Source organism: Pelophylax lessonae, assembly GCF_965119305.1.
Source record: "Pelophylax lessonae genome assembly, chromosome: 2".
Classification (NCBI taxonomy): domain Eukaryota; kingdom Metazoa; phylum Chordata; class Amphibia; order Anura; family Ranidae; genus Pelophylax; species Pelophylax lessonae.
Window position 1 is genome coordinate 276,323,683 of NC_138769.1, and position 23,998 is coordinate 276,347,680.

The 23,998-nt window shown below is 46.8% G+C and overlaps 1 protein-coding gene across 4 annotated transcripts in view; it reads left to right on the top strand.

Moving 5' to 3' along the window:
• The window catches only part of TBC1D22B (TBC1 domain family member 22B), a 780,346-nt gene that overhangs the window by 645,223 nt on the left and 111,125 nt on the right, over positions 1-23,998 (top strand). For all 4 annotated transcript variants that reach the window (XM_082245406.1, XM_082245407.1, XM_082245409.1 and 1 more), the window contains exon 11: positions 12,247-12,374. In XM_082245406.1, coding sequence (XP_082101532.1) covers positions 12,247-12,374 — 128 coding nt within the window. The remainder of the gene's footprint in view (positions 1-12,246; positions 12,375-23,998) is intronic.

A 23,998-nucleotide genomic window follows, 5' to 3' on the forward strand; every position in this document is an offset into this window, starting at 1 on the left:
TCTCTCTCGATCGATAGGGATCCCTAGCAGGTAACACTAAGGGGCTTTTTGTGGCGCTGGGGGTCTGAAAAAAAAAAAAAAAAAAAAGTTTTTTATTTTTGAATTATATTATCCAGGAAGTGACTGGAATTATCATGGACCCTGCCACACATATTCCCCCACCTGTTTCCCTCGAGGGGGCCACGGGACCCGCCGGTGCACAGAGTGTAGAGTCATTTACAGCAATTTTGGAGTCTATGGTGGCTCGGGTGGAGGCGGCCTGTCAGGGACGGGGGTCAAGGAAGCGACCCCCGCCTACCCCTATACTATCTGACACCTCTGACTCTCAGAGATGGTCACTGCAGTTGCAGGTTCCTCTGCAAAGGCTGTTATCCCAGGTAAAGCCCCCTCAGACAGTGAGGAGGACGCTTCTTCTCCTGCTATAATTCAGGAAGAAGCATTGGTGGACGCACTAGTTGTGGCAGTGCAGGAAACCTTAAAACTTGAGGCTTTACCGGCAGAGGCAACTGAAACAGAGATTCCTTTTGGTACTAATAAGCCCATCAAAACGGTGAAGGTTTTTCCTGTACCCAAATGTTTCGGTAATCAGATTAAAGGAGAATGGGAGCATTCTAAACGTACCTTTACTATTTCCAAGCGTATTGCTAGACGCTATCCGTTTGAGGAATCCATCATTAAGAAATGGACAGTACCACCAGTGGTGGATCCACCTATTTCCAGGCTGAATAAAGCCACGGTTATCCCAGCGGAGGACACTTCGTCCTTTAAGGATCCGGTGGATCGAAAGATGGAAGCAGAGTCCCGCACCATCTTCTCTCTGATAGGGTCAGCATTTAGACCAGTAATTGTTATTGGTCTAGTTTCCCAGACACTTACGGAATGGGCGAAAATGGTACGCCAAGACCTTAGGGGAAAAGATATTCCCCAGGAGACATCTGATTTGATGGAACAGATTATACAAGGGCTACAGTTTATCTGTGACGCAGCCTTGGACACTACTCCCTTATTAGGGCATGCATCTATGTCAGCGGTGATCCTCAGACGTGTGCTGTGGTTAAAATGCCGGTCAGCTGACCTAGGTTCCAAAAAGACCTTGACAAATCTCCCTTTTCAGGGGAATCGTCTATTTGGGGCCAACCTAGATGAAATCATCAAGGATGCCACTGGGGGCAAGAGCACTTTTTTGCCACAGGCTGCTAAAGCTAAGGGACCTCGCAACAAGCGAGGACCTTTCTTTACCGCCCATAAAGGGCGCCCGGCTGGTACTAGCGGGAAAGGCAAGACTCCTCCAGGAGGGTTCAAGAAGGGCTGGTCGGACAAGCAGAGGACCAACCCAGCCAAACCCGAAGCAAAGGAGTACACAGCCTGAAGGTGCGCCCCCACCCGGTTTCAGGGTGGGGGGACGTTTTCACCGGTATTCAGGACATTAGATCGAGCTTCAACCACTACTACCGGTGCGATTCTTCCCTTCCAACATTTAAGTACTACAGGAAGCGGTAGTTACCGTTCCCTGAATAGATCTTTTCCTTTACTGTTTCCTAAGATTAGTCCCTATAGCTCACAGGAATCGGATCTGGTTGACCAGATAGGCCAAGTAGCCTCTAGTCGGGTGACTTCGGTCCCTGAGGTTCAACCAGAAAAGATCACCCTTCCTGATAACAATCAGGTATCTGATAAATGTGTGGGAACAGAAAACGACCAGACTTTCTCGGATGGTCGGGGCCAGATACCTCTAGGGACGCCTGGTTCAGATTCTATCAGCGCCAGTGGTCCTAGAAATTCTAGGCTGGCCTCCTCAAGCCGGCCTGGCCGACTTGGACATGCTAGTCGCAGACGTTCCGTGGGAACTTCGTCTCAGGGAGTGTCTGTGGTCTCAAGGACCAATTTACCATCATGCTTTACAGTCGCTGGGTTTAATGGCCTGGCCATTGAGACCCAAGTACTGAAGGACAGAGGTTTGTCTACTTCAGTCATTCCTACCCTTATTAAAGCAAGGAAAGCGACTTCCAGCAAGGTCTATTATCACACATGGAAGACTTATATTGCGTGGTGCGAATCTTTAGGATTTCCTCCACGTACCTATTCGGTGACTCGAATATTGGCCTTTTTGCAACAAGGGGTTGAGCAGAAGCTAGCCTTGAGCACCATCAAGGGTCAAGTTTCAGCATTAGCAATCTTCTTTCAGAAACCTTTAGCTATCAAGTCCTTGGTGCGGAATTTCATCCAGGGGGTGCGGCACCTGGCTCCTCCAGTCCGCGCGCCCTTACCGCCCTGGGATCTTAATTTGGTTTTGTCGGTTCTACAGAAACCTCCCTTTGAAAACATCAGGGAGATTCCCTTGCTTACTTTATCCCAGAAGGTGGCCTTCTTGGTGGCTATTACTTCTGCTCGCAGGGTGTCAGAACTGGCTGCATTATCATGCCAGTCCCCATACCTAGTGATTCATAGGGATAAGGTAGTACTTCATCCTAAGCCATCTTTTCTTCCTAAGGTGGTTTCAGATTTTCATCTGAATGAAAATATTGTACTACCTTCCTTGTGTCCTCAGCCCAAGCATCATCGGGAACATGCGTTGCATTCCTTAGATGTGGTTCGGGCAATCAGGGTATACCTGAAAGCTACGGAATCATTCCGTAAGACGGATTCACTTTTTGTGATCACGGATGGCCCCAGAAAGGGTTTGCCTGCATCTGCCGCGACCATTGCCAAATGGATTAGACAAACGGTGGTACAGGCTTATTCTATTAAGGGTCAGAGTCCTCCGTTCCCTGTTAGGGCGCACTCCACTCGAGCCCTCAGTACTTCCTGGGCCTTTCGCCATCAGGCGTCAGTGGTCCAGGTATGTAAGGCGGCCACCTGGTCGTCGGTACATACCTTTACAAAATTCTATAAAATTGATGTGACGGCATCGGCGGATGCCTCATTTGGCTGCAAGGTTTTGCAGGCCGCAATTTGAGGAGACCGGTGGTCTACTTCGAGGGTTTTTTTCTGTTTGAAAAAAAAAAAATAATAATAATTTTTTCTCTTTTTTGTTGAGTCTCATCATTAAGGATGAGCATTGTAAACTTCTAGTTGGCACCGGTTGGGCCTTCTAGATTGGGATTTGATTTCCATTTTCCCACCCCTCATTTGTGATACTGCTCTGGGACGTCCCGAAGGTGGTGTATCACCGAGGACTACGTCTGTCAATGAGCGCTAGAGAAAAATGGATTTTTGTAAAATCTTACCGTAAAATCCTTTTCTCTTAGCTCATTGACAGACGTAGTCCCCGCCCCTCTGTTTTTGAGTTGGGTTGGGTTAAAATCTCTAAAGACTGCTTTTTCACATAACTGATTTGCTGAGGCAGAGAGAGAGAGGATATACCCTCTGGGACTGCCCCTAGGGTGTGGCCAGAGCTTTTTAATTTCCTGTCTAGTCCTGCTCCTGTGGAGGCAACATAACCCGAAGGTGGTGTATCACCGAGGACTACGTCTGTCAATGAGCTAAGAGAAAAGGATTTTACGGTAAGATTTTACAAAAATCCATTTTCGGTGTTAAAGAGGAAGTAAACCCTCCTCTACAACTTGTACCTATAGGCAAGCCTATGATAAGGCTTACCTATAGGTACTGTAAATATCTCCTAAACATGTACCGTTTAGGAGATATTTACCTTACATGTCGCCAGTGACATCACTGGCGCATGCGCTCTGAAGGAACGGCCGATCGTGCCGTTCCTTCAGAGCCCCGTGCCGTGACTGTCGGCTCCCGCGTGCGTGCGCGGGAGTGACGTCACCGCGGCTCCGGCCAATCAGATGGCCGGATGCCGCGATCCCGGAAGACGGGCGACTAGACATGTCGCCCGTCATAGAGGTGAGTGAGCGGCACGGCGGGGGCTCGTTCTGAGGTAAGTATTGCATAATGAGCTAATATGCGATGCATACTAGCTCATTATGTCTTTCTTTTGCAGGGTGTAAAAAAAAAAAAAAAATTTATACGAGTTTACAACCTCTTTAAATGTGGTCTCAACACTTACACCCATTCGGTGGTAAAAGGTGGTTTTAACACTCTAACTGGTTTGCAGGAGAGCTTGTTCTCTTAAAAAAACAACAGACTTGCAGGGTGGATCACCAGATGAAAAAAGCCTAGAACAGAAAACAAATGTAGCCATCACATCTAAGAAATGGTAAGCTGCAATATAATGTTTGCTTTTGGGTTTAACGCCGCTTTAAGGTGCCACATTTCAGGCTTCAAAAATAGATATAAAACTGTAATTTTTTTGTGAAGAATCAACAACAAGTGGGACAAAATCATGAAGAGGAACGAAATTTATTGGATATTTCAAACTTTGTTAACCTCCCTGGCGGTATGATTCTTTCGGATTTTAGGTGCTGAAAGCGGTACCATTATTTTGCATGTAATTCTTAAGAATGAGCAGCCCAAACCAACTATTTACACATGATTTTTTTTACTGTGTGTTCTTCTTTATAACATCTCGGGTATGATAAAGTTTGAAACACAAAATCATAAATTATAATATAATAAAAAAACTATAAATATTTTAAAGTATGTATGTATACATGTGTGTATATTTCTCTGTCGCTCATTGACAGACGTAGTCTTCTTGATTCACAAGAACTGGGTTATGTTGTCTCCGCAGGAGTAGGACTAGGCAGAAAGAAAAAACGTTCTGGCTCCACCCTAGGGGCAGTCTCAGAGGGTATATCCTCCCTCTCTCTGCTACAAGGAATCAGTTTTTTTCTGTCTAGTCAGGAGTAAGGACCTAAGTTCCTTGCTGGGATCTCTGGTCCTGGCAAGATTTTTTTTTAGAAAAAATATTTTTTAGGTAGTTCTCTCCAGTGTTTTTTCCTGTGAGATCTTCAAGCAAATACGCCGGACTGGGCGACACTAGTGGTCACCCCAGCCGGCCTACGAGCGCGTGCAGACCATTGCATCGCGCTTGGTCGGCCGCGACACATTCAAGTAAGTATGCGGGGCCGGGCGATGGGCTGGATGTAGAGATCCAGTGGTCACCCCGGTTTCTGCCTACGAGCGCGTGCAGACCAGAGCTCCGCGCTGGGTCGGCCGCGACGGAGTCCCATGAGGACTGACCTTGCGAGTTAAAAGTCTCGCTTGGAGGCCAGGAACCAGAGAGTCGAGGCGTCCGGAGTGGTCCACAACCCCCCACCCCGGTGGAGAGGGTATTGTGAAGAGAGGGTGCCTGTTGGTTCGGTATGGTGAGTAAATGTTTCCTTTTTTTCCCTCGGTATGAGGCAGTTTTGGAATATGGGCCCCTCCATACATGGTCAGTATCTGTCTGACACTAAAAGTCCCCCCTTGTAAATACAGCATGTGTTTGGTGGGAAGTGGACTTGGTTTGAGAGCTAACACTCTACCCAGCAGACTGCAGTATTGCAGCAGACATAGGAGGTATAATCCTACCTTAATTGTAGTGGACCTCCTGCAGATCGATAAACCGTCATTTAGCAGAATGCAGGTGGATGTGCTGGGAAAACGATTTTGGCAATCCGCCGCCATTTTTCTGTAGACCAGGTGCATGAATGTCCTCAGGTCACGCCGGCCGCCATGTTTTTGGAGTCTATTGTCTCCCGTATGGGGGCGGCCATGTTTGATGAGCCCAGCTAACCTCGTGGAGAGCTGGGAACGCCGTAAGGCGTACACAGGGGGCGGAGCCACTTCCTTTCTACCCGGGAAAACGAACACAGCTCTTTCCAGTCTGTAAAAGACAAACGCTGACTGCAGTGGGTTGGAAACTTCTCTGCATCGGGTGGTGAGCCTTGAGGGTCCCTCTCTCTCTCTGTGGGGATCGAGAAGCAGGTACTCTGAGGGGTGCTATTGCGCTAGGGGGATACACATAAAAAAAAAAAAAAAAGTTTTTCTTTTCTGACAAAAGTGTCCTGGGTTAACATGGACCTTGCCACTCATGTATCTCCACCGGATCCCCTCGAGGGGTCTGCAGGATCCTCCAACACCCCATTGACGATTGAATCATTGTCAGCTATTATGGAAACTTTTGTGTCCTGGGTGGAAGTGGCTTGTCAGGGACAGGGCGCAAGAAAGCGACCCCCGCCTAACCCCATATTATCTGAAACTTCGGATTCAGAATCTGAGCCTATTTCTGCAGTTGCAGGTACCTCATCTGGGATTGGTGTCTCGGGTACTGTCTCTTCAGACAGTGAGGAGGATGTTTCGGCATCAGCCATAGCCCGAGAGGAAGCATTGGTAAACGCACTCATTGTATCTGTTCAAGAAACCTTAAGATTACAGGGTACTCCGTCGGAAATAACTGAAACTGAAATCCCCTTTGGGACTAAAAAACGCATCAAAGTGGCGAAGGTTTTTCCATTGCCCAAATGTTTTGGCAATCCAATCAAAGAAGAATGGAGTCTGCCAAAACGCACTTCTGCTATTTCTAAACGCATTAACAGGCGTTATCCGTTTGAGGAAACCCTCATTAAAAAATGGACAGAACCACCTGTGGTGGATTCACCAATTGCTAGATTGAATAAAGCCACGGTTATTCCTTTAGAAGACGCTCCATCTTTTAAAGATCCGGTGGATCGCAAGATAGAAGCTATGTCTCGCACCATGTTTTCCTTGATTGGATCAGCTTTCAGACCAATAATTGCTATTGGGCTGGTTTCGCAGACTGTAACTGAATGGACCAAGTGGTTACGCCGGGACTTAGAAGAGGTCCCTCAGGCGGTATCAGATTTGTTGGAACAGATGATACAAGGGTTACAGTTTGTGTGTGATGCGGCGTTAGACGCCACTCCACTATTGGCGCGAGCCTCAGTTTCAGCAGTGGTTCTCAGGCGTACACTGTGGCTAAAAGGTTGGTTAGCCGACCAAGGTTCCAAAAAAGCATTGGCTAATATCCCCTTTTCAGGAGAGCGTTTATTTGGAGCCAACTTAGATGAGATCATTAAGGATCTCACGGGAGGAAAGAGCCCCTTTTTACCGCAAAATGCTAAGGGTAAAGGACCTCGTCAAAGACGAGGGCCTTCTTTCTCTGCTCACAAAAATTTTTTTCGCCCCGCGGGTGAAAAAATTAAGTCCTCCAAAGCTCCTTCAGGAGGCTTCAGGGGACGTTGGTCGGGCAAGCAAAGGCCCGCCCCCTCCAGACCTGAAGATAAGTCTACCAAAGCCTGAAGGTGCGCCCCCACCCATAACTGGGGTGGGGGGACGTCTTCGCCGGTTCCCGGATCCATGGCTTTCCAGAATCCCGGACAAGTGAGTTTGCGAAATCATAAGGTCAGGGTACAAGATTGAGTTTCGATCTCTCCCACCGGCGCGATTCTTCCCTTCCAATATCCGACTATCCCCGGATCGTTTAGAAGATCTGCAGAGAGCAGTCACGGATTTACTACAAGGAGTGGTAGTCCACGTTCCTTGGACAGAACGTTTTCAGGGGTTTTATTCAAACCTATTTACAATACCCAGGAAAGAGGGCAAAGTGCGTCCAATTCTGGACTTAAGGGTACTCAATTTCTTCCTCAACATAAGAAAATTCAAGATGGAATCCATTCGCACAGTAGCAGCCTTCCTGCATTTAGGGGATGCCCTAGCGTCCATAGACATCAAGGACGCATATCTTCACATTCCCATTTTCGCAGGACATCAGCGGTTTCTACGTTTTTCCGTAGAAGAGAACCACTATCAGTTTGTGGCGTTACCTTTCGGTCTCGCCACGGCTCCTCGGGTCTTCACGAAGGTGTTGGCCCCAATGTTGGCACTACTGCGCCAAAGAGGCATATCGATTCTAGGTTACCTAGACGATCTCCTGCTTCATGCAGGGTCTCCACAGACCCTGCTACAAAACATAGAAATTACTATAATTTCTTTACAGGAATTCGGGTGGCTGGTGAACCAGCAAAAGTCTTTTCTGGTTCCCACCCAGAGGCTCGAATATCTGGGTCTAATTCTAGACACAGTCAGGACAAGAGTTTTCCTTCCGGTAGGGAAACTCCGGAAGATTCAATCAGCAGTCCAGTTGTTACTATCCAACAGCTGGTCTTCCCTTCGGACTTGCATGAGGGTTCTGGGGTTGATGGTGGCCTCCTTCGAAGCAGTCCCATTTGCCCAGTCCCATACCCGAATTCTTCAGCAAGAGATTCTTCTCAGATGGAATCGGAATCCGGAGTCCCTGGACTATCGGATATAATTGAGCAAACAGACCAGAGAGTCTCTGGTCTGGTGGCTTCGGTCTCCGATGCTCAGCCAGGGAAAGTCATTTCTGCCAATATATTGGACGATAGTGACCACGGATGCCAGCCTATCCGGATGGGGAGGAATTCTAGGTCAGTTATCCGTTCAGGGACTTTGGTCCCCGGAAGAATCCAGGTTACCGATAAATGTATTGGAACTGAGAGCGATCAGACTTTGTCTGATTCACTGGACTAAGCAGCTCCAGGGCAGCCCGGTTCGGATCCAGTCGGACAACGCCACGGCTGTGGCTTATGTCAATCACCAGGGGGGCACCAAGAGTGTCCAAGCGGCCAAAGAAGTGGCTTGCATTCTTCGCTGGGCGGAACAATTTGTTCCAGCTATCTCTGCGGTGTTCATTCCGGGGGTGGAAAATTGGCAGGCAGATTATCTCAGCCGTCAGACTCTGGATCAGGGGGAATGGTCCCTCCATCCAGAAGTTTTCCACCAGTTGTGCCTATGTTGGGGCACCCCGGATGTGGATCTGTTGGCATCAAGATTCAACAGGAAAGTACAGAGATTCGTGGCTCGCTCCCGCGATCCTCTAGCAGAGACCGCAGACGCACTGGTCGCCCCGTGGGGGCAATACCAGCTAATGTATGCCTTCCCTCCTCTCGGGTTACTGCCAAGACTTCTTCGCAGGATAGAGGAGGAAGGAATCCCAGTAATCCTGGTAGCTCCGGATTGGCCTCGCCGAGCTTGGTACGCCGACTTGGTCAGACTGGTGGCGGACGTCCCGTGGAGACTTCCTCTCAGGGAGGATCTACTGTCTCAGGGACCGATCTTCCATCTTGCTTTACGATCGCTGGCTTTAACGGCCTGGCTATTGAGACCCAGGTGCTGAAGGACAAGGGATTGTCCGCTTCAGTTATTCCTACTCTAGTTAAAGCAAGGAAAGCGACTTCCAGAAAGATTTATCATCGCACATGGAAGTCCTACATTGCATGGTGTGAACCCCTGGGGTTCCACCCACGATCTTATTCGGTTAGTCGAATATTAGCTTTTCTGCAACAAGGGGTTGAGCAGAAACTGGCCTTGAGCACTATCAAGGGTCAGGTCTCAGCATTAGCTATCTTCTTTCAGAAGCCTTTGGCTACTCATTCCTTGGTGCGGAATTTCATCCAGGGGGTGCGACATCTGGCTCCGCCAGTGCGCGCGCCGTTACCACCCTGGGATCTTAATTTAGTATTGTCGGTTCTTCAGAAACCTCCCTTTGAAGAGATTAGGGAGATTCCTCTACCTACGTTGTCCCAGAAGGTGGCCTTCTTGGTGGCTATCACTTCTGCACGCAGGGTGACTACGTCTGTCAATGAGCGACAGAGAAAATCGGATGTTTGTAAGATCTTACCGTAAAATCCTTTTCTCTTAGCTCATTGACAGACGTAGTACCCGCCCCTCTATCATTTAGTTGCGTTGGGTTAAATTCTCTGTTGCTGCTTTGTGACAGAACTGATTCCTTGTAGCAGAGAGAGGGAGGATATACCCTCTGGGACTGCCCCTAGGGTGGAGCCAGAACGTTTTTTCTTTTTGCCTAGGCCTACTCCTGCGGAGACAACATAACCCAGTTCTTGTGAATCAAGAAGACTACGTCTGTCAATGAGCTAAGAGAAAAGGATTTTACGGTAAGATCTTACAAAAATCCGATTATATATATATATATATATATATATATATATATATATATGTGTGTGTGTGTGTGTGTGTGTATATGTATGTATATATATATATATATATATATATATATATATATATATATATATATATATAAAGTACAGTAAAACTGCAGGAAAGGGCACTGGGGGGCAAACTAATGTGATTTTTTTTTTATTTTGCATTGTATCTGCCGCCGGTTCCACCCCCCTGCGAACGTCACGTCGCAGGAGACGGAAGCCGGGGCACGGAGAGGATTGGGAGGAAGATCCGCCGCCAGACACCGCCGTGATACATCGCTGGATCCCGGTGACAAGGTAAGTAACCCCACTTTCAGGATCCAACGATCTTCCTAGCGGTACCCCTTGTGTGGCTCGGGATTACCGCATTTGGCTCTGAAATGTAACTCAGAGCCACGCTCGGGAATACCGCTAGGAAGGTTAACAAATAAAAAACTGAAAAATTGGGCGTGCAAAATTATTCAGCCCCCTTAAGTTAATACTTTGTAGCGCCACCTTTTGCTGCGATTACAGCTGTAAGTCGCTTGGGGTATGTCTCTATCAGTTTTGCACATCGAGAGACTGAAATTTTTGCCCATTCCTCCTTGCAAAACAGCTCGAGCTCAGTGAGGTTGGATAGAAAACGTTTTTGAACAGCAGTTTTATGGTTCTTTCCACAAATTCTTGATTGGATTCAGGTCTGGACTTTGACTTGGCCATTCTAACACCTGGATATGTTTGTGAACCATTCCATTGTAGATTTTGCTTTATGTTTTGGATCAGTCTTGTTGGAAGACAAATCTCCGTCAAAGTCTCAGGTCTTTTGCAGACTCCATCAGGTTTTCTTCCAGAATGGTCCTGTATTTGGCTCCATCCATCTTCCCATCAATTTTAACCATCTTCCCTGTCCCTGCTGAAGAAAAGCAGGCCCAAACCATGATGCTGCCACCACCATGTTTGACAGTGGGGATGATGTGTTCAGGGTGATGAGCTGTGTTGGTTTTACGCCAAACATAACATTTTGCATTGTTGCCAAAAAGTGCGATTTTGGTTTCATCTCACCAGAGCACCTTCTTCCACATGTTTGGTTTGTCTCCCAGGTGGCTTGTGGCAAACTTTAAACGACACTTTTTATGAATATCTTTAAGAAATGGCTTTCTTCTTGCCACTCTTCCATAAAGGCCAGATTTGTGCAGTATACGACTGATTGTTGTCCCACCTCAGCTGTAGATCTCTGCAGTTCATCCAGAGTGATCATGGGCCTCTTGGCTGCATCTCTGATCAGTCTTCTCCTTGTATGAGCTGAAAGTTTAGAGGGACGGCCAGGTCTTCGTAGATTTGCAGTGGTCTGATACTCCTTCCATTTCAATATTATCGCTTGCACGGTGCTCCTTGGGATGTTTAAAGCTTGGGAAATCTTTTTGTATCCAAATCCGGCTTTAAACTTCTCCACAACAGTATCTTGGACCTGCCTGGTGTGTTCCTTGTTCTTCATGATGCTCTCTGCGCTTTAAACGGACCTCTGAGACTATCACAGTGCAGGTGCATTTATACGGAGACTTGTTTACACACAGGTGGATTCTATTTATAATGATTAATCATTTAGGTCAACATTGGATCATTCAGAGATCCTCACTGAACTTCTGGAGAGAGTTTGCTGCACTGAAAGTAAAGGGGCTGAATAATTTTGCACGCCCAATTTTTCAGTATTTTATTTGTTAAGTTTGAAATATCCAATAAATTTCGTTCCACTTCATGATTGTGTCCCACTTGTTGATTCTTCACAAAAAATTACAGTTTTATATCTTTATGTTTGAAGCCTGAAATTTGGCAAAAGGTCGCAAAGTTCAAGGGGGCCGAATACTTTCGCAAGGCACTGTAAGCTTGAAAGTATGTGACAGCTGTGGAAGAGTTGCAGAAAAAGTTTATCAGCTAGGTTTCTAATACTACATTCTGAATATGCACAGCAGCCTCACATCAACATATATTATACATACAGTAAAATGTAGGAACCGGAACTTGTCAATAATAAACATTACAATAGCATACACAGTGTTTTTGAATACGTTTTCACCCCCCTGGATATTTCTCTTTTTAACTCTACTATAACGTCATATTCTTTTATTTTGCCATGCAATACAAACCCAGTGCCCTGTATCTGACTTTAGTCAAGTTGTTTAACTGACAGTGAATAAAATAGAGACCATGGACACACCACAGATGGTGGTCAGGGACTGCAGAAACATTTTTTTCTCATAATTATGTTGTACAAAATATGGAAGAAATTAGCGGGACATTTGCAATAAAAGATTAAAAAGGCATTGCATCTCTATCTCAAAATTCTGTACTGGTCTTCCCTCTTTTGAAAATTTAAAGACTCTCCCTTCTACGCTAGGTGAGGTGCACTGTCATCTTCAGAAATATGAAGTTGAATATCTGCAATTTGCTTTTCGTTGGATGAACAACTTGCTTATGAGGGAGCTCCCTTTAAGATGCACTATACGGCTTTGGGACACATATCAGGTATTCCATTTATTTTTTAAGTTTATGTGGCAAGCATTACTCTCTCTGAGCTCAATAAATCCTAATTATTTTTTTATCAATTAAAACAAGCAAATCCATCACTAGGGCTCTTCAAACTAGTTGGGCTGACTTAAAATATATGTAAACCCAATTACTAAAAAATTAAACAAGCATTAGCATGTGGTTGTTAACATTAATGTAGTTTCTAAAGCCATGTTTAACAATTTGACCACCGGATGGCTTTACTCCACGACCAGACTATTTTTTGCTATTGCTATTCAGCACCGTGCTACTTTAACTGGCAAATGCTCTGTCATGCAAAACTGTACGCAAATTAACTTTATATCACTTTTATCACACAGAGCTTTCTTTTGGTGGTTAATTTTCCAACTAGTGCAGCGCTTATCCTAAAAAATATCAATAAAATAGCCACCTAATTAATCATATGTGCATCAAACCACAAAAAAAAAGAAATTACATATAATAGAAAATGTGCATATAGTAATAATAATCAAATAATCTTTGTGCCATCCCTTTAAAGCTACATTCTCATTTGTTAATGTGAAATCAGATAACCAAAAAAATTCCTTGTCATTGCAAAAGTGTTATAATCCCTGGATTGTCGAAGCGTCCTTCAATTTTAATCCTTTCACCATGCCTTAACCTTCACCAGATATGCCCTCACCTTAGCACTGTATATGTATATGCACTGTATGTATAGCCTTGATATTTCCTTTACTCCATACAGCTTTAATCTCCACTCCATGCTTCACATATGTATCACTTCTCCTGCTGATTAGCAGCCTCCAGTCTCCAGCTTATTTTACTCACATATCAATCCAAATAATAGCCTTGTATATCATATATACCGTTGTGTGACTTACCAAAGGCTCTGCAGTCACCGTCCACATCTGATGCTGACGGTGACTGCAGAGCAAATGACGAGGAATTTTTTTGGTTGCCTGATCTCATATTGACAAATGAGAATGTGGCTTTAAAGGGGACGGCACAAAGATTATTTGAACTTTATAACTCTATGCAAGTTTTATATTCTATGTAATTCCATTTTTGTTGTTTTTTTATTGCACATATGATAAATTAGGTGGATATTGTATTGATATTCTTTTAGGATAAGGGCTGCACCAATTGAATAAAGTATTTATCCACATTGTAAAAGGGAGTATGTTGGGTTCTGGCAGCTGTTGACACTAATTGCAGCTCACAAGATTGTAACACATACTAATTGGCACATATTTTATTTTGGTGGTAAAAAACATATCCAATAAAATGTAATTTCTGCATAAATTTAGACCAAAATGTATTGTCTTTGTAAAAAGTGTGAAAGTTGTGTGTAAAAGTTGTAGCATTTACAAACGGTGGTATATACTGGAATTCATGCAGCTTTTAAGCAGCTCTTACTGCCAGTCACATTTCTTAAGGCACTAAAATGTCAGGACAGTACAAACACACCCAAATGGCCCTTTTTTTGGAAAGTAGACACCCCAAGATATTTGCTGAGAGGCATTTGGAGTCCATAGAAGATTTTATTTTTAGCCACAAGTTTTTGGAAAATGACAAATACAACACAAAGTTATCACTTTAATGAGATATTTCGCAAACATGCCATGGGTATATGTGGAATTACACTCCAAAACACATTCTTCTACTTTTCCAGTGTATTGGGATACCACGTGTGGGAGACTTTTCGGCAGCCTAGCCACATACAGGGGACCAAAAATCCAATGACCATCTTCAGGCTTTCAAAGTTAATTACGCTTTTAATTTCCTTAACTAATGAGATCTGCAAAATAGTCACTATGCCTCTTAGCAAATACCTTGGAGTGTCTACTTACCAGCTAACTGGTCCATTGGGGGGTGTTTATATTATCCTGCCATTTTAAGGCCTCCGAAACTGTGATAGGAAATCAAATGTGCAAGCTACGCCCTTTGAAAGCCTGAAGGTGGTCATTAAATTTGAGCCCCATGCGCGGCTAGGCTCACAAAAAGTCTCACGTGTATTCCCATACTCAGGAGAAGTATCAGAATGTGTTCTGGGCTGTAATAAAATGTATACTCATGGCATGTGTAGCTCATTAAAAATTACAACTTTGTGTAAAAAAAAAAAAAAAAAAAATAATCCATTTAAAAAAACTTGTGGCAAAAAAATATTTCTCTATTGTTCATTGACGGACGCAGACTCTGATGCATATCAGTAGGGTTATAATGCCCCCTGCAAGATTAGGACACTAGGCAGAAAAAAAGTTCTTGCTACACCTATGGGCAGTCCCAGGGGGTATACCCTCTCTCTGGCATAGGATGTCAGTTTTAATCTGCCTAGTTAGGAGTAAGGACCTAGTTCCTTGGTGGGATCTCTGGTCCTGGCAAATTTTTTTTAGATAATGTTTTTTAGTTAGCTGTGAGAAGAGGGGGTGCGTGACAGGACAGAGGGAATGTGAGGGTCCAACCGTCCCAGGGAGGGGCCTGTGTCCACCCTATATATATATATATATATATATATATACATATATATATATATATATATATATATATATATATATATATATATATATATATATATATATATATATATATAAATGAAAAAAGGAAATTAAAACAAGGAATAACTAAATTAAAAACAAAGGACGGAAGGTATGTAGAAGAGAATAAAGGGCTAGCCGACTGCCTTAATGAATACTTCTGTTCAGTTTTTACAGAAGAAAAAGAAGGAGAAGGACCTCCACTCGAAAGGATGACTAATGAATCATTTGATGCATATGTCTTTACAGAGGAAGACGTTCTAAGATTGCTGTCTAAAGTGAAGACAAATAAGTCACAGGGTCCTGATGAGATACACCCAAAATTATTAAAAGAGCTTAGTGGTGAGCTGGCAAAACCATTAACAGATTTATTTAACCAATCATTAGTAACAGGAGTCGTCCCGGAAGATTGGAAATCGGCAAATGTCGTGCCCATTCACAAGAAAGGTAGTAGGGAGGAATCGAGCAACTATAGACCAGTGAGTCTGACATCAATAGTAGGCAAATTAATGGAAACCCTATTAAAGGATAGGATTGTGGAACATCTTAAATCCCATGGGTTTACTTCAGGGAGATCATGTCAAACAAATCTTATAGATTTTTTTGACTGGGTGACTAAAATAATAGACGGTGGAGGTGCAGTAGACATTGCATATCTAGATTTTATTAAGGCTTTTGACACTGTCCCACATAGAAGACTTATCAATAAACTGCAGTCATTGAGCATGGACTCCCATATTGTTGAGTGGATTAGGCAGTGGCTGAGTGACAGACAACAAAGGGTTGTAGTCAATGGAGAACATTCAGAACAAGGTCATGTTACCAGTGGGGTACCTCAGTGATCTGTACTGGGACCAATTTTGTTTAATATCTTCATAAGTGATATTGCAAAAGGCCTCGATGGTAAGGTTTGTCTTTTTGCTGATGACACAAAGATATGTAACAGGGTTGATGTTCCTGGAGGGAAACGCCAAATGGAAAAGGATTTAGGAAAACTAGAAGAATGGTCAGAACTCTGGCAACTGAAATTTAATGTGGATAAGTGCAAGATAATGCACCTGGGGCGTAAAAACCCAAGGGCAGAATATAGAATATTTGACACAGTCCTGACCTCAGTATCTGAGGAAAGGGATTTAGGAGTAATTATTTCAGAAGACTTAAAGGTGGGAAGACAATGTAATAGAGCAGCACGAAATGCCAGCAGAATGCTTGGATGTATAGGGAGAGGTATAAGCAGTAGAAAGAGAGAAGTGCTTATGCCGCTGTACAGAACACTGGTGAGACCTCACTTGGAGTATTGTGCGCAGTACTGGAGGCCATATCTCCAGAAGGATATAGATACTCTAGAGAGAGTTCAGAGAAGAGCTACTAAACTAGTACATGGATTGCAGGAAAAAACTTACCAGGAAAGGTTAAAGGACCTTAACATGTATAGCTTGGAAGAAAGAAGAGACAGAGGGGATATGATAGAAACTTTTAAATATATAAAGGGAATCAACTCGGTAAAGGAGGAGAGCATATTTAAAAGAAGAAAAACTACCACAAGAGGACACAGTTTTAAATTAGAGGGGCAAAGGTTTAAAAGTAATATGAGGAAGTATTACTTTACTGAGAGAGTAGTGGATGCATGGAATAACCTGCCTACAGAAGTGGTAGCTGCAAATACAGTGAAGGAGTTTAAGCATGCATGGGATAGGCATAAGGCTATCCTTCATACAAGATAGGGCCAGGGACTATTCATAGGATTCAGATATATTGGGCAGACTAGATGGGCCAAATGGTTCTTATCTGCCGACACATTCTATGTTTCTAGCTTTTTCTCCAGAATTTTTTTCTGTGAGATCTACAAGCAACTATGCCGGATCTGGGCGACAGGCTGGATGTATAGTTCCAGTGGTCACCCCGGCCGGCCAGCGAGGGCGCGCAGGCCTTAACTCCGCACTGGGGCAGCCGCGACAGTCCCACTGGACAGGGACTGGCCCCACGAGTTAGACATCTCGCCAGGTTGCATATGGCCGGGTCTAGGCCTGAGTTGCAGCGTTCCTATTTGGCTGACAGCCTCCCCCACTTCAGCGAAGAGAGGTTCTGACAGGAGATGGCGCCCGCCTGTTCCGGTATGGTGAGTAAGTGTTTCCCCCTCTTCCCCTGGTGGATTTTGGGGTGGACACAGGCCCCTCCCTGGGACGGTTGGACCCTCACATTCCCTCTGTCCTGTCACGCGGCGCCAGATGAACGATTGTTCGGGGGCGTGCTGTTCCTTCAGGGCCCACTTGCCAATTGATCCAGTTTTGTTGCCTGGTAGCCTCATGTGCTGAGGAGATCTGTGGCCATCTTGGTACACCCGGCACGGCCATTTTGCGGTGGTTCTCTCCATAGGGATCAGAATGGGAGTTCCTGGAGGCATTTTCTTTGTGGGTGGAGCCCCTCCCTATACCCTGGGCTGTTTTCTCATATCCTTCCTTTTTTTGAATGGAGCTGCTGCTGACGTGCTGTGCAGATGTTCTGGGCCTCCTGCATCTGGGTACAGTGAGTCTGGGGGTCTCTCTCTCCCTCTGTTGCGGGTCTCCAGCACGCTTGCCTTACCTTCGGGGGGGGCTGTAGCATGGTGGGAATTTTTATGTCCCAGGTAGAGGTGGCCTTTAAAGGGCAAGGTGCTAAAAAAAAAAAAATGCCCTCCACCTATCCCTGCCTCATCTGATGTCTCAGGTTCTGAGTCTGATTCAGTCTCCCTGACAGGTCCACTACCTCGCCCCCTGTCTTCTCTGATAGTGAGCATGACATTTCTACCTCCACTTCCACGCAAGATAAGGCGTCGGTGGATGCAGTAGTTTGTTTCTGTGCATGAGACCCTAAAAATGGAGGACGCAGCTTTGGCACTTGCAAATCATTTAGAATTTCAAAGTTTTTTCCCTTTCCCGTGTATTTTGACGCCATGCTCAAAAAAGAATGGGACCACCCAAAGCGTTACTCTCGGGTGCCAAATTAATTGCTAGACGCAACCCTTTTTAGGAGTCCCTGATAAAGAAGTGGACTGTGCCACCTATGGTGGACCCTCCGGTCTCCAGGCTGAATAAAGCTACTGTATTTCCAGTGGAGGATTCCTCCTCCTCTTAAGGATCCGGAGTATAGGAAGGCAGAGTCTGTGGCCCGCAATATATACTCCCTGGCGGGGTCTGCACTGAGACCGGTGTTTACGGTTGCCCTTGTCATGCAAACATTGATTGAATGGGCTTTAGTACACCATGACTTGGAGGGAAAATGTCTCCCTCCTGCCTTTGAGGAGCTGTTGGACTAGCTGGTGCAGGGGCTGCCATTTGTTTGCGATGCCGCGCTGGACACTGCTCCCATATTGGGCCGACTGTCGGTTTTGGCAGTGGTCCTCCGGCAAATACTTTGGCTAAAGTACTGGTCTGCGGATCAGACTTCAAAGAAGGCCTTGACTGATCTGCCTTTTCAAGGAGATCGCCTGTTTGGAGCTACCCTGGATGATCTGATTAAGGGTCTCACAGGGGGGAAGAGTACCTTTCTTCCACAGGCTAACAAAGGTAAGGAAACAAACACAAAAAGGGTGCACCGACCTAGCGCATTATCCTCCATAATGGTTTTATTGTTGTAACATAAAAAATGGCTACTCACAAACGCAGATGAAATCAATCATATCGGACTCAGAAACTTGAGTGTCAAAAGTAGTCCATACGAAAGTCCATTGTCCTATTAGGATGACGGTTGACGCGTTTCGAGGCCTACGCCTCTTCCTCAGAGCCACTGTATCGTATTCTACTCACAGATTTAAAAAAAAAATTTTTTTGATTGATTAATAGGACAATGGACTTTCGTATGGACTACTTTTGACACTCAAGTTTCTGAGTCCGATATGATTGATTTCATCTGCGTTTGTGAGTAGCCAGTTTTTATGTTACAACAGTAAAACCATTATTGAGGATAATGCGCTAGGTCGGTGCGCCCTTTTTTGTGTTTTTTGTTTGCAGTACTGTTGGACCTCCCCAGTCCTTTAGGGCAGCAAGACCATAGCCATCTGAGATGCCTTTTGCAAAGCCCTGTGGGAAGAGCAGTCGGGGAGCCTCGTTTTCTGAGCGCAGGAGAAAGGTGTGTCTTTCACCTTATTTTGTTTGGAGCAGTAACAAGGGTAAGGACCCTCCTTTTCAGCAGACAATAAGTTTTTTCATCCCTCGGGGTCTCTCGATAAGGCAAAGTCCTTCAAGGCTCCCTCGGGCGGTTCCAAGCGACCCTGATCTAGTAAACAAAAGTCTGATTTCTCCAGACCTGCGGACAAGACCACCTTGGTTTGAAGGTGCACCCTCACCCGTATCTGGGGTGGGGGGAAGTCTTTGCCGGTTTCTGGACCTGTGGCTATCCCGGATGCCAGACAAATGGGTTCAGGAGGTCATACGGTCCGGTTACAAGATAGTTTTGATCCGTCCCTCCAGTAAGGTTTTTCCCTTCCAATGTGCGACTGTCTACAGGTCACTTGCTGGTGCTCTCTGGAGCTGTTCAAGACATGGTACAACAGGGGGTAATAGTTCTGATTCCGTGTGCAGAAGGTTTTCAGGGCTTTTATTCAAACCTGTTCATGGTTCCCAGGAAGCAGGGCCGGCGCTACCTATAGGCAAGGTAGGCACCGGCCTAGAGCGCACACCAGTAGGGGGCGCTATGTGGAGAGCGGCGGGCATTGAGAGCAGAAGTGCGCTCTGCTCCCCAGCTATCTACATGACAGGAGATACGCCTGCAGTCACTCCACTCATAGGAGGAGTTTGCTCCGCCCCTTGCCCGCATATCTGAGCCGCCCGCCCGCATATCTGAGACGCCCACCCGCATATCTGAGCCGCCCACCCGCATATCTGAGACACCCGCCCGACCGCCCGCCCGCATATCTGAGACACCCGACCGCCCGCCCACATATCTGAGACACCCACCCGCATATCTGAGTCGCCCGCCCGCCCAGGACACTAGGCAAAAAAAAAAGTTCTGGCTACGCCTATGGGCAATCCCAGGGGGTATAGCCTCTCTTTTCCTGCATAGGATGTCAGTTTTTTATCAAATCAGTGTCAGAGAAATAATACCAACCCAACTCAAAATAGAGGGGCAGGTACTGCGCAGTTTCTGATGCATATCAGTAGGGATGTCCCAAAGCAGTGCCATAAAATGAGGGGTGGGGGCAGCATAAAAAACAAGTCCCCAAAGCTAAACATGGCCAACCAGGCAACACAGGACTCATCAGAACAAGATAAGGCCCACCTGAAACAAACAGTAAACACCCTCAAGGAAGGCCAAAAAGCCCCCTAAACAGCAGCCTGCAAAACTTTGCCGCCAAAAATAGGCATCTGCCAGCACATCCACCTTGTAAAATTTGGTAAAGGTGTGAACAGACGACCAGGTAGCCGCCTTGCAAACCTGAAGCACAGATGCCTGATGGCGAAAAGCCCAGGAAGCACTAAGCGCCCGAGTAGAATGTGCCTTAACAGGGAAAGGTGGAACCTGACCCTTAATTGAATAAGCCTGCACAACTGTCTGTCTGATCCATCTAGAAATAGTCGCAGCAGGCGCAGGCAGCCCTTTCTTTGGACCATCTGTGAGTACAAAGAGCAAATCTGACTTTCGAAAAGACTCAGTAGTCGCCAAGTACACCCTGACTGCCCGAACCAAATCCGGAGTATGCAGTGCGAATTCCTTAGGATGTTTTGGCTTAGGACACAAAGAAGGTAACACAATGACCTAATTTAAGTGGAAACCACTTTCGGAAGGAAGGACGGACCTGGACAAAGTACCACTTTATTCCTGTGAACCACCAGGTAGGGAGAACGATAGGACAACGCCACCAGTTCCAACACCCTGCACGCAGAAGTGATAGCCACCAAGAAGGCCACCTTCTGGGATAGGGTAAGCAAGGGAATCTCCCGAATATTTTCAAAAGGAGGTTTCTGAAGAACCGACAGCACCAAATTAAGGTCCCAAGGTGGCAATGGAGGTTTCACCGGAGGTACCAAGTGTCGCACCCCCTGGATGAAGTTACGCACCAGGGAATGGGTGGCCAATGGCCTTTGGAAGAAAATTGCCAAGGCCGAAACCTGACCCTTGATAGTACAAGGCCAACCTTTGATCAACTCCCCGTTGAAGGAAAGCCAAGATCTGAGCCAATGAGAGCGAGGGGGAGCCACAAGAGACTCCCACAACGCAATATACAACTTCCACGTACGATGATAAATCCTCCTAGAAGTCGATTTCCTTGCTTTAAGCAGAGTGGAAATCATTGAAGCAAACAACCCCCTGTCCTTCAGCACCTGGCTTTCAACAGCCAAGCCGTCAAAGCCAGCAACCGTAAAGCAGGATGGAAGATTGGCCAAGGGAGAGGAAGTCTCCAAGGAGTGTCTGTGACTAGCCTGACCAGGTCGGCGAGGCCAATCCAGAGCCACAAGACTGACCGGAATCCCTTCTGCCTCGATCATGCAAAGAAGTCGTGGCAGCAACTTGAGAGGAGGAAAGGCATATATCAGCTGATACTGACCCCATGGGGCCACCAGCGCGTCTGCCGGATGGTCCCAGGAGCGGGCCGCAAACCCCAACAAAGGCACAACTGCTGGGACACCTCTGGATGGAGGGATCATTCCCCTGCATCCGGAGGCCTGTCAACTGAGCAGGCAACCTGCCGAGAACCCCCCCCCCCACCTGGACAGACGTGCATCCGTGGTGACAATTGTCCAATATATAGGGAGGAAGGATTTTCCTTGCTTGAGCATCGGGACTGAAGCCACCAGATCAGGGACTCCTTGGTCACCCGGCTCAGCTGGATCTGAATGTCCATGGAATTTGGATTCTTGTTCCATTTGAGAAGGATTTCCTACTGGAAGATCCTCGTGTGGAATTGAGCGAACGGGACCGCTTCGAAGGATGACACCATCGGTCCCAAAACTCTCATACAGGTCAGAAGGGATGACTATTTGCTGGACAGCAACAGCTGAACCGCAGTCTGGAGTTTTTGCAGCTTTTCCGGAGGAAGAAACACCCTTGCTGAGGACGAGTCCAAAGTGAAGGTTCAGAATCCACCCGAACCCCTCCAGAGTTCTCATAGTGATTTCCAAATTTGTTTCCAGCACTGTAGGAGACCCCGCACGGAGAAGCGGATCGTCCAGGTAACCCAGGACCGATATCCCCCGCTGCCGCAAAAGCGTCAGGATCGGAGCCAACACCTTGGTGAAGACCCAGGGAGCAGAGGCGAGACCAGAGAGCAATGCCACAAACTGATAGTGATCCTCTCCCACGGTAAAAAGGATGAAACCGTTGGTGTCCTGCACAGATTGGGATGTGAAGGTAGGCATCTTTGATGTCTATGGAGGCCATGAAATCCCCTTGATGTAGGGAGGCCACCACCGTGCGATCTTGCATTTTTGAACTCGCCCGAAGCAATTTAGTGCTTTCAGGTCCAGGATTGGACACACCTTGCCTTCCTTCCTGGCAGGGCTGGTGCAAGGATTTTTGAAACCCTAGGCGAAACCTCATTTTGCCGCCCCCCCCTCCGCTCCTGACTGCGCCCCCTTTGCCCCTGCCTATGTATATGGTGGAGGTGGCGGAGTGGATATTTTTACGGCGCCTCTCCACCTATTTCTTCAGCCGTGATCCTCGGGCCTACACCTGTGCCTCTGGACCCAGCCTGAACACAAATAGTAGCGGCACCGGCTCAATTCCTCATGCCAGCCATGGTCCACAGGTATACGGACAGGCTAGGGTAGTATATAGACAGGGATCAGTCCAAGACAAGAGGCTGCAGTGCAGGCAGGAGTCTACTACCCATGTGTGTCAGTGCCAGCCCTCCCCACTGGGGGGGGTCTCATGTAGACACTCCCAGCTGTTAAGCGCCCCCTGCAGCCGGTGTGGGGTTGGGGCTTGGAGGTGTGTGTGTGTGGGGGGGGGGGGGTAGGTGAGGCTGGTACCTGTTCATGCATCACTGGGGATCCTCTGCGGCAGGTCATTATCGACACCATTCACTCAGCTGCCATTACCTGGGACGCTGGATCCACCATCTGCCAGCCTGGACAGGGGAGATATGGATCTCAGTGGCAGAGATTCCAATTTGCTCCAATTTGCATAAACTGTCATTAGACCATATTATAACTCCCAGCATTGATGTCAGTGAATGCATTAATAACCCCAATACAGGTATCAGTGGATGCAATATTAACCCCCAACACAGGTATCAGTGGATGAATTAAAAATCCCCAACATTGAGGTCAGTGAACGCACTAATAATTCCCAGCACAGATGTCAGCATTATTAACCCCCTCCCCCACATTGGTGATAAGTGGCATTGAAATGTAACCCCCCCATGACCACCAATGTGAGGGGAGGGGGTTATTAATACTGGCATTACCACAAATGCAGAAGGGGGAGGTGGGTAAAATGTCAATGCCATGAGGACAGTGCAAGGTGGGGGGGGGGGTTAACTTTCACTGCCACTTACTCCCCCCCAGCCCCCACCTGTATCGGTGGACATGGCAATATTAACCCCCTCCTCACTTCCAGCCTGCTCTCCAGTCCCATTCTCTTAGTACTCTGTCAGTTAGGTACAGTCAGTTAAGCTTACCTCAGCTCCTGGTCGTCAACATCTCCCTCTGAGTTGCAGTGGGTGGCCGATGCAGGCAGGCCGGCGGACTGGCGGCAGGTGGTTCAGACAGTTGGCGGGCAGCTCAGACATGTAGGCAGGTGACAGGTGGGGTGGGGAAGCAGGGTGTCAGGTGAGGGAGGTAGCAGGGTGTCAGGGGGTGTCAGGTGAGGGGGGTAGCAGGGTGTCAGGTGAGGGGGGTAGCAGGGTGTCAGGTGAGGGGGGTAGCAGGGTGTCAGGTGAGGGGGGTAGCAGGGTGTCAGATGAGGGGGGGTAGCAGGGTGTCAGGTGAGGGGGGGTAGCAGGGTGTCAGGTGAGGAGGGGTAGCAGGGTGTCAGGGGGTGTCAGGTGTGAGGGGGGTGGCGGGGTAGCAGGGTGTCAGGTGAGGGGGGGTAGCAGGGTGTCAGGGGGTGTCAGGTGTGAGGGGGTAGCAGAGTGTCAGGTGAGGGGGGTAGCAGGGTGTCAGGTGAGGG